Source organism: Salmo trutta, chromosome 2 (genome assembly GCF_901001165.1).
Source record: "Salmo trutta chromosome 2, fSalTru1.1, whole genome shotgun sequence".
Classification (NCBI taxonomy): Eukaryota; Metazoa; Chordata; class Actinopteri; order Salmoniformes; family Salmonidae; genus Salmo; species Salmo trutta.
The window spans coordinates 12780431-12790201 of NC_042958.1; the positions used below are offsets into that span (position 1 = coordinate 12780431).

Genomic DNA, 9771 nt, shown 5'->3' on the forward strand with positions numbered 1-9771 from the left:
ATGGCTCCTTTAAAAATGGGTGAAATAGATCAAATTGTAGACATGACTCTAGTCTAGAAGTCTGTCACAGTATACAAATAAGCCCATTAGAGCTGACTAGGGGATTGAAGCTCAACTTTTGTCAACTGCAGATAGGCAGTAAGATCAAATTGTCTTGTAACACTGGCACAGCTCTAAAGGACAAAGAATACAAGGAAGTTAACACTGACCCCATTAACACTGACAACTTTACTCAAGTCAGGAACAAACACTTAATTTGGGTTGCACCATCTGAACAAACAACGTCACTGGAGGAAAAGGGGGGGGGAGGTGATCCACTGGTCTAAAGCAATGAGACAAGATGACCAACACACCACGCACACACAAAGACAAACAGCTCGCTCTTCACTTTGAGGTTTAGAGAACCTCACTTTGTTTTCCTACTTGAGGCTCTTGGCACTGAACTAGCACAATGTTGAACAGCACCCTGCCTCTTCCTACATTGACACTCAAAAGAGTGGAAAAAAAGTCATACCCTGTGTAAGACAAGTAAACGTTTTCAATAATGACCTTTCCGTAACCTGGCTTTATGTGCAGTTTTACAATTAATCTTAATACAAACAAAGAAAGGAGAAAAAAAATGACATTTTCCACTGAAAAACATTGAATAGTTGAGGTAGGTAACAAATAATTCTTAAAAGAAAATGAATATACAATAGTGAAAACAAATCCCTGTATTAAGACGGAGGTAAACAGTGGTTGAGGTAAATATTAGTGGTTGTATGGTCGAGTTAGATATAAGTAGCACATTTGAATGTACAATTGTCTTCTGTAAACATTTAATACTATGACCTGTCAATTTGAAGTGACAGATTGATAGGGTGGACACATTTCTAGCCATGATTTAAGCTTGTACGAATAGGTCAGTAGTATCCTTGCATTGCACTTACAATATATTTGGTGCTGGTTTGATTTGACAGTCAGTCAATAATGGGGATGACGCCTGAGAGGGGGCCCACTCTGTAGGGTATACTGACCAGCAGGCTGGTGAGACGACTGATTGGGCAGACCCAGCGCATCAAACACACTCTTATTGGGCGGTACTGACTGGAGCATAGCGTCCAAGTCCATAATGAGGGGAGGGCGCCCGCTGGGTAAGAGGGGCCAGTAGGCATGACCTACAAAATGGCTGGATGTGACAGGAGACCCCCCATAGCCATACAGAGGCATCCCTAGTGGAATCAGAGGGCCCCCATTAAAACGCATGCTGGGCGGGGCCACAGTGTTGGGCGGTGTGTACTTGGCATACGAGGTGGGCAGCTCCCAGGGAGGGGCGGAGACTCTGCGGGCAGACTTGTGTGGAGGGAGTCTGCAGTCCTCGTACCCATCTGATCCCGCCTCTCCCTCAGGCACCCGCTTCCCTCCCTGCGACACACCCCTCCAGTCCTCATCGGAGGAGGAGGAGGCGGGGCTGGCGGAGCTGGCTGAGGCGCTGCGGGCAGTGGAGGAGTAGCGAGGGTGTGGACGAGTGTGGGGCTCCACCCCCCAGCAGTCCCTGCCAGGCTCTCCTGCAGCGCTGGCCGGCCTCAGGCTATGGAGGAGGGAGTCAATGGCAAAGGACGAGTCCAGCTTGGGCCGGTACAGCTCCTCCTGAAGGGGGGAGTGTTGTCTGGTGGAAAAGGGGGGTAGAGCAGTGAGAGGTGGGCCTGGGGGTAGAACAGTGACTGGTGGGGCCGGGGGCTCTGTGTCTGGCTTATGTTGGTGCCCATGCAGGATGTAAGGGGCGAGGTCCTGGGCGAAGATGGTCTCATCCTGGCGCGACACGGCAGTGTTCTGTCTCTTGAGGAGCTCCAGAGGCACCCGGCTCTCCTCCACGGCCCAGAAGTTGCCCTTCCCCTGGGGCTTCCCAGGATCCTTTAATACCTACAGGGACCGGGAGTAACAGCAGTGAGATCACGGGTATAGTACAACCTGAAAACCAGTCAGACAGGATTGCCCCAGTCTCACAAAACTCTGAATTAGCTAGAATGAGCTAGAATGATTTACTTGATCTACAGTTTCATGAAGCACTGCAGTGGCCCTTGGTAGGCTACAAATAAAATGTATTCTGTATTTATTTGGACAGTGAAGCTCAAACTTAATTTAGCTCAATACTCCAGCATTTGGGATTTGAGATCAATTGTTTTATATACAGTATGAGGCGACAGAGCGCCACCTTTTATTTGAGGGTATTTTAAAATATAGTTTTTACTGTTTAGAAATAAAAAGCACTTTTTATATCGAGTCCCCCCATTTGAAGGGGTCATAAGTACTTGGACAAATAGTCTAAAGTTTAGTATTTGGTCCCATATTCCAAGCACGCAATGACTACATCAAGCTTGTGACTCTACAAACTTGTTGGCTGCATTTGCAGTTTGTTTTGGTTGTGTTTTTTGGAATAGGTTTTGCCCAATAGAAATTAATAGTAAATAATATATTGTGTGCACAAAGATCATGCCCCCAAAACATGCTAACCTCTCACCATTGTCAATAACAGGGGATGTTAGCATTTTGGGGGGGGTATGATATTTGCAATTAATTAATGATAATCTGTAATCATTGTAGCATCCATTTAGAAGTGTTCAGAAACATTCTTATTTACAATAAAAGTGACTGCAAAACATTTTACCTCATTAATTACACGTTTCTAGAGTCACAAGCTTGATGTAGTCATTGCATGCTAGGAATTTGGGACCAAATACTGACCTTTTGACTACTTTAATACACTGTGAATGTGTCCAAAATACATGGTGCCTTCCAATGGGGGGGGGGGGGGGCCTAGATACTAAATGCTTTCATTTCTAAGCAGCAAAACAGGTAGTACCCTCAAAAAAGGTGACATTCTGTACCGTCGCCTTATATAAAACATTTGATCTCATAAAAAATGCTGGAGTATAGAGCTGAATTAAGTTTTTGATTCATTGTCTGAAGAAATACAGATGGGAGAGTATACTTGCTTGTAGGTTGTTTGGATTTTAGAATCAAAAAGTGCCTTTTTGAGCCCACTGATTGACATAGCAATAAAGACCCCTAATAAGACACACCTTAACAAAGCAGTCATAGGAAGAGAGGTTGTGTCTCACTGAGTCCCGCCAGCCCTTGTAGTTCCCTTCGAAAAAAGGGAAAAGTGTACTGATCTCCTTTAGAATCTGGGGAGAGAGAAGGGAGTCAATTTACTTCAATTGGTGTCTGCATTAAAACAGACAAATTAACAGACTATATGAAGAGATATACTATTTAACACGCCACATGATTGTAGGCATACATTTAACTCATTTATATTAATTCACTGTCATCATGCAGCATTTTCATAGGCCTAGAATAAATAACTTAAGATGCACTGTAGGACTGCACAGAGAGCAGTCCTCGACTACACTTCTTATCACCTCAACCCACTGCAGCTGATACAGCTCAGTGTCTGCTTTCACTGTATGCTGCTATCCTTAACAAAACAAACCCAGAAGAGCATGGCAGTGTTACTATTCTGTTAAGCATCAAATGATTGTCCTGCTGGTTAAATGCAGTTCAACTGCATATCCCTACCCCAACAAAGACCGTTTTTTTTTTTACTTATCATAAGAGAACATCTCCGATTAGAAATTAAGTTTTAAAGTAATTAAAACCCATATAACCTTTATTTTCGGACCATGAAACGGACACATAACCATGCATAATTTGGCCAAAATTGACACAACCGTTCGTAATTTGGCCCAAATGTACCATTCTAAACTCGCATGTCCACACACAAACTCACTTTACCTCAGACAAAGTAATCTTCTTCTCTGGAGAGTTTTGGATGACCATGGCAATCATTGCGAGGTATGAGTAGGGTGGTTTGGGGTAGCGCTGATAGTTTTTTTTCTTTCCACTTTTCGCATTTTTCTCCTCGTCCCAAGATTCCTCCTGGTCTAGCGGTGTCGCTTTATCCATGGGCGCTGAGGCCAGGTTGAATTGGTCAGGGGCAGGCTTCTCGAGCCGTGGAGGCTGTCGGACTGGCGCCTGGATAGGGCAGTAGGGCCAGTGTTGGGCTGGAGAGCTCCGCGCTGTGTTGCTCAGAGGATGGATCTGGAAGTCAAGTTGATGATCGTGATTGCCTCCCAGGCTAGGAGAGCGCAGGTAGAGAGCGGGTGGTGCCAGCATGCTCTGACCCCCCCAGTGCTTTGTCATGCTGATCAACCTGGGGGCAGATCGGGCTGCACGGTCGGACAGGCGAGGGGGGGGAGTCGGCCCTTAACCCCTGGCAGACTGCTGGCTCCAGGCCGCTGGCTGGCTGCCTAGTTGAAGAGCAAACAATTAACAGTTTCATGTAAATCCCGCTGTGTAATCGATGAGAGAATGGAGCGCTATCTGCGGGCAGAATGACTGATCGCCCCGGGCGGCTAGGGAGGGTCTGTGTGAGAAAGAGACAGTAAACCTGTAAATAACCCCTCGGACAAACAACATGCCACTTACCACACAGCGTTAATTTTGGTAATCCGCTCCAAAACTTTTACGCATCAGGTGCGCACAGGAGTGAGCTTCTTATATCCGCAGAGAGAAACATCCAAATGTTATTTATATATCAGTCCACTGGAATGAATTGAATCATTAGCCCCCCTTACACAAGTTGTTGGGGATCATAGTGAGAAAGGTAACCCCCAACCTCCATCTCATCCCCTTCATTTTTTAAACGTGCTTACAGTAAACGCAGATTGTGATGTTCCAATGCCATCACATCAGTCGCCAACGTGCCCCATATAAAGGGGAGAAGTCGAACGAGAGGGTCCCACAAAGCAGATTGAAAAATAAAACCAAGAGGTATTTTTAGTGAGGCTTTCATTTCATTCAATATACATAGGACCGCTAATATACAAACATTGAGGGATTAATTAACGCCCTGGCCCACTAAAACACATACTCACGGAAGACAACATTTCAACTGAAAGATTACCTCATTAATTGTGTTGCTGATTTGTTCATTGTTACAAATTGTCAACACCGGACAAAATCTAATCGATCACATTAGTCAATAGTAACTGCCCGATTAAGGTCCTGTATACCATATTTTTTAGAAGGATAATATAATCGAATTATGTAAATATGGTAGATATTGCATAGTCTGAGAAAACAAACAGTAGGCAGACTAGGCACTGGTATAGCCTGCGTGTTGTCAGCAGAATTAGGATCGATGTTCGTATTCAAGAGCAAATACAAACTTTTGAGAGTTCTCAAAACCCCGGGGACCGTGCAGGAGCGCACCGGGTTTAGAGTGTGTTGCGCACAGTAGGAAGTCCCTTGAGAATATGCAGTGCACGTCCAAAGAGATTAGTTTCGGTAATGTATTTATCTTTTGTGTAAATTAATGTAGTGCTAATGCCATAGCCCTTACTTCTCAGCAAAACAAGTTGGATTAGCCAGATTGACCCCGTCTCGTTCCTGGGATTGCCTACTATTCAGCATGTGAGGAAGACAATGGAAGATTGAACACCATCCATGGTCGCCTAGTGATGGGGACATTCGCACCTTGTAAATACGAGCTATTGTCCGATTTATGCACAAGTTCAATTTAAATATAGGCTATGCAGAAGCCGTTACATGACACATTATTATCAAGGCTGTCTAACCAAGGGAACATTTTAATTAATTAACTCTGTTAGGCAGTTAATATGGGGAGAAATTTGCACTTTCAAACAAAACTGAAAAATGTGCAAGTAATAAATACATGTTGCCTACAATATGTGAAAGTGGCAAAACGCGTTTTAGCCTGTTGAGTGTCTCAGGTAACCTAGGCCAGACTTTTTATGTCTACCATTATCTCTTCGATCTTACCGTGTAGAAATGAGCAGTCAAATATTTCAGATCAGATATTGGAGTGATATCGAAAAGGTACAGGAGACCATCGTGCATTCATGCTGTCCTCACCTGGCTGGTACACGGTCTAATTGCTCCAATGTGACCTCTCGTTTCCAATTAGTTGTAATCAACCAACTCTTCCTGCTTCCTATTATGAATTGTGTTTTGACAGGCATTCCATGCTAAACACAATTTCACAGTACTATGAAACTAAATATATTTGGGTATTTGTAGAAGAACAATGTGATATTGTTTATAAAGACCAACTAATATTTTATTGACTGCTGTTCAGAAACTTGTTAGGACATGTATGTACATTTGAGTAGACATGTTCAGGCCAAAATAAATACTTCAGTATTGCTCCCTGATGACTATTAAAATGAGAAAATGAAGGATAATAGATTATACAGTGCCCTACTTAATTAATGGGACAGTGAAGCATTTTTTTTCTTATTTTGGCGCTATACTCCAAAAGTTTGGATTTGAAATGACTATGAGGTTACAGTGCAGACTGTCAGCTTTAATTTGATGGTATTTTCATCCATATCAGGTGAACCGTTTAGAAATCACAGCACTTTTTGTACATAGTCTGCACCAATTTGTAAGTCGCTCTGGATAAGAGCGTCTGCTAAATGACTTAAATGTAAATGTAAATGTAGTCCCGCCAATTTAGGGGACCAAAAGTATTGGGACAAATTCACTTGTACTTATATTAAAGTAGTAAAAAGTTAAGTATTTGGTACCATATTCATAGCACGCAATGACTACATCCAGCTTGTAACTCTACAAATTTGTTGGATTCACCTTGTTTGGTTGTGTTTGAGATGATTTGATGCCCAATAGAAATGAATGGTAGATAGTGTATTGTGTCATTTTGGAGTCAGTTAAGAACAAATTCTTATTTACAATGATGGCCTACACCGGCCAAACCGGATGATGCTGGGCCAATTGTGCACCGCCCTATGGGACTCCCAATCACGGCCGGTTGTGATACAGCCTGGATTCGAACCAGGGTGTCTGTAGTGACGCCTCAAGCACTGAGATGCAGTGCCTTAAACCGCTGCTTTCACTCTGGAGAACATGCATCCTGTTTGCAACAACACACTAAAGTAATACTGCAAAAAATGTGTCAAAGCAATTCATTTTTTGTCCTGAATACAAAGTGTTATGTTTGGGGAAAATAAATGGATTGGAGCTAAGCACAGACTAAATCCTAGAGGAAACCTGCTTCAGTCTGCTTTCCACCAGACACTGGGAGATTAATTCACCTTTCAGCAGGACAATAACTTAAAATACAAGAACAAATCTAAACTGGAGTTGCTTACCAAGAAGACAGTGAATGTTCCTGAGTGGCCAGTTTTGACTTAAATCTGCTCGAAAATCTATGGCAAGACCTGAAAATGGTTGTCTAGCAATGCTCAACAACCAATTTGACAGAGCTTGAAGAATAATGGGCAAATGTTGCACAATCCAGGTGTGGAAAGCTCTTAGAGACTTACCCAGAAAGACTTACAGCTCTTATCGCTGCCAAAGGTTATTCTAACATGTATTGACTCAGGGGGTAATGGAATTGAATTTATTAAATCAAGATATATTAGTGTTGTATTTTTCATATATTTTTTACAAATGTTTTAGTTTTTCTTCCACTTTGACATTACAGAGTATTTTGTGTAGATCATTGACAAAAAATGACAATTAAATCCATTTTAATCCCACTTTGTAACACAACAAAATGGGGGGAAAGTCAAGGGGTGTGAATACTTTCTGAAGCCACTGTAATCCTTTTAAGCTTCTCTGAGATACTCCCCGATACTGAGATGGACTAAAGAGAGTAGGTTTAGTCCTGCTGGGAGAGAGGAGTCACTGTCTTTGTCCCCCTGAAGCTTTCCAATAAGGGACAAATTCCATGTCTGAATCATCTCTACAGACCTTTCAAACACATTCTCAGTCAGGATGCACAATCCTCTGGTTTGGATAAGACTAAGACAAAATCTTTAGTTTGAGAAACAGAAATGGAGGGCACTGCACAGCATGGATGATCCACGTGAACAATAGCCATGCAATCCCAACATCCTATTTAAGTTATCTTGAATCGGTCATGAGATAACGGCACACCTTTCTTTTCCAGAGCCTCCTTTAGACAATGTTGCTTCAACAAGCACAGTCAATAAAATATCATTTCCCCACCGATCACAGAACAATTGAGAAAACACATAATTCAGGATGCATCATTCCTAACGTGAAAAACAAGAGAAGCATCCCATTCTCTGTGCTTGCTACCATGTTGTGTTGCTTAAATCAAAAACATGTGCTGCCATGTTGTTGTCATGTTGTGCTGCTACTATGCTGTGTCTTCATGTGTTGCTGCCTTGCTATGTTGTTGTCTTAGGTCTGTCTCTCTTTATGTAGTGTTGTGTTGTCTCTCTTGTCGTGATGTGTGTTTTGTCCTATAAAAAAAAAAATATATATATAATTATAATTATTTTTATTTTTTAATCCCAGCCCCTGTCCCCGCAGGAGGCCTTTTGCCTTTTGGTAGGCCGTCATTGTAAATAAGAATTTGTTCTTAACTGACTTGCCTAGTTAAATAAAGGTTAAATAAAATAAAATAAAAAATCTGTGTCCAAACCTCTGCAGAATGTTACTCCAGTGTTGACCAGGGAGGTCAGCAGAGGTCAACAGATTACTGAGTCATCATTGTCTGTGGGTCTCAGCAGCAGATTGTCTTGGCCTGGGAGTTTTCCCAGGATTATCTATCAGTCCAACCAACCCCGAGCTGTCAGTGGACCCGTCACATAAACAGAATAGGCCTACTACATTTTAAACAAATTTCAGGTCAAATCTAGCACATGTTAGCTAGATCTCTTCAGGTGTGTTATCTTCATTCTCTGATAGATACAATACCCTCCTCTTTCACTATTGTAAAATATAACACACCTATATATTTTTTCTAGTGGTTAGAGCCTTGGGCCAGGAATTGAGAGGTTGCTGGATCGAATCCCCGAGCTGACAAGGTAAAAATCTGTCGTTCTGCCCCTGAGCAAGGCAGTTAACCCACTGTTCCCCTGAGCAAGGCAGTTAACCCACTGTTCCCCTGAGCAAGGCAGTTAACCCACTGTTCCCCTGAGCAAGGCAGTTAACCCACTGTTCCCCTGAGCAAGGCAGTTAACCCACTGTTCCCCTGAGCAAGGCAGTTAACCCACTGTTCCCCGCACCGAAGACGGGGATTCAGAAGGGTCGGGTTAAATGCAAAAGACACATTTCAGTTGAATGCATTCAGTTGTACAACTGACTAGGTATCCCTCTTTCCCCTTTATATGAAGCATGAGAAGGGGTGGACTACAGTATTTTTCATACAGCTGTTCTTTTGAATGATTTTAAAGGGAAATGTCAGAAAATGTGAGACTAAGTTTAGGTAGCCAGGATTTTGTTGTCAAATAGTTTGGTGAAGGTCATTTTACTGTACAGTTACAGTTGATATGCACTGTATGTCACATAATAAATATTGCACTAGGCTCACAGTATTTTAATTCATAGGGTTTGCTCTGAGCAATGTCGTCCTCTTGTGGCACCTTTCAATGACAACAGCCGATGTTATGTTTGAATCAGATGGCGTGTCAAGTGGAGATGAGAGTGGGAATAAGTGGATTACAGTGGAAAATGCAAAAGGAAATAAGATAAGTAAATTGCTAGTGGACTCTAGTAAATCCAAGCGTAGTTATGACAATTCTTAGGTTGGAGTAAAGGTTTTGGATCGATGTTGTTACCTGGGAGATCCGATTGAGGTCTATAGAAATTGTGGTTTGAGGTGGCGTCGGCGAGAGTAACGAGGGGTGTGCACTTTTTGTTGTTGTGTGTATCTTTGGAACAGAAGGAGCGTGCTCTGCGCCTCGAGAAGATATCGGATTGGAATGTGACGTG

The 9771-nt window shown here is 42.6% G+C and overlaps 1 protein-coding gene across 5 annotated transcripts; it reads right to left on the reverse strand.

Annotated features, from left to right (window-relative positions):
* Positions 1–585: 585 nt before the first annotated feature.
* On the reverse strand, positions 586–9643 carry LOC115150753 (forkhead box protein H1). 5 transcript variants are annotated; one of them, XM_029694397.1, is made up of 5 exons: positions 5827–5866; positions 5387–5498; positions 3778–4292; positions 3063–3167; positions 586–1902 (listed from the first exon to the last, which is right to left on the reverse strand). In XM_029694397.1, the coding sequence occupies exons 3-5, from the start codon at positions 4183–4185 to the stop codon at positions 964–966; spliced, it is 1452 nt and encodes a 483-aa protein (XP_029550257.1). In that variant the 5' UTR covers positions 4186–4292; positions 5387–5498; positions 5827–5866; the 3' UTR covers positions 586–963. The 5 variants fall into 5 exon arrangements, with proteins under 5 accessions (XP_029550257.1, XP_029550279.1, XP_029550268.1 ...); XM_029694419.1 differs by lacking the exons at positions 5387–5498; positions 5827–5866 and adding an exon at positions 9618–9643; XM_029694408.1 differs by lacking the exons at positions 5387–5498; positions 5827–5866 and adding an exon at positions 5920–6110.
* Positions 9644–9771: the final 128 nt, after the last annotated feature.

Excerpts from the sequence above, each read along its gene's own strand:
- LOC115150753 (XM_029694419.1), bottom strand. The coding sequence starts at position 4,185 with ATGACAAAGCACTGGGGGGGTCAGAGCATGCTGGCACCACCCGCTCTC. Across the intron at positions 3,168-3,777 it reads AGAAGATTACTTTGTCTGAG|ATTCTAAAGGAGATCAGTAC; the intron begins GTAAAGTGAGTT and ends CTCTCTCCCCAG. Across the intron at positions 1,903-3,062 it reads CCTATGACTGCTTTGTTAAG|GTATTAAAGGATCCTGGGAA; the intron begins GTGTGTCTTATT and ends CGGTCCCTGTAG.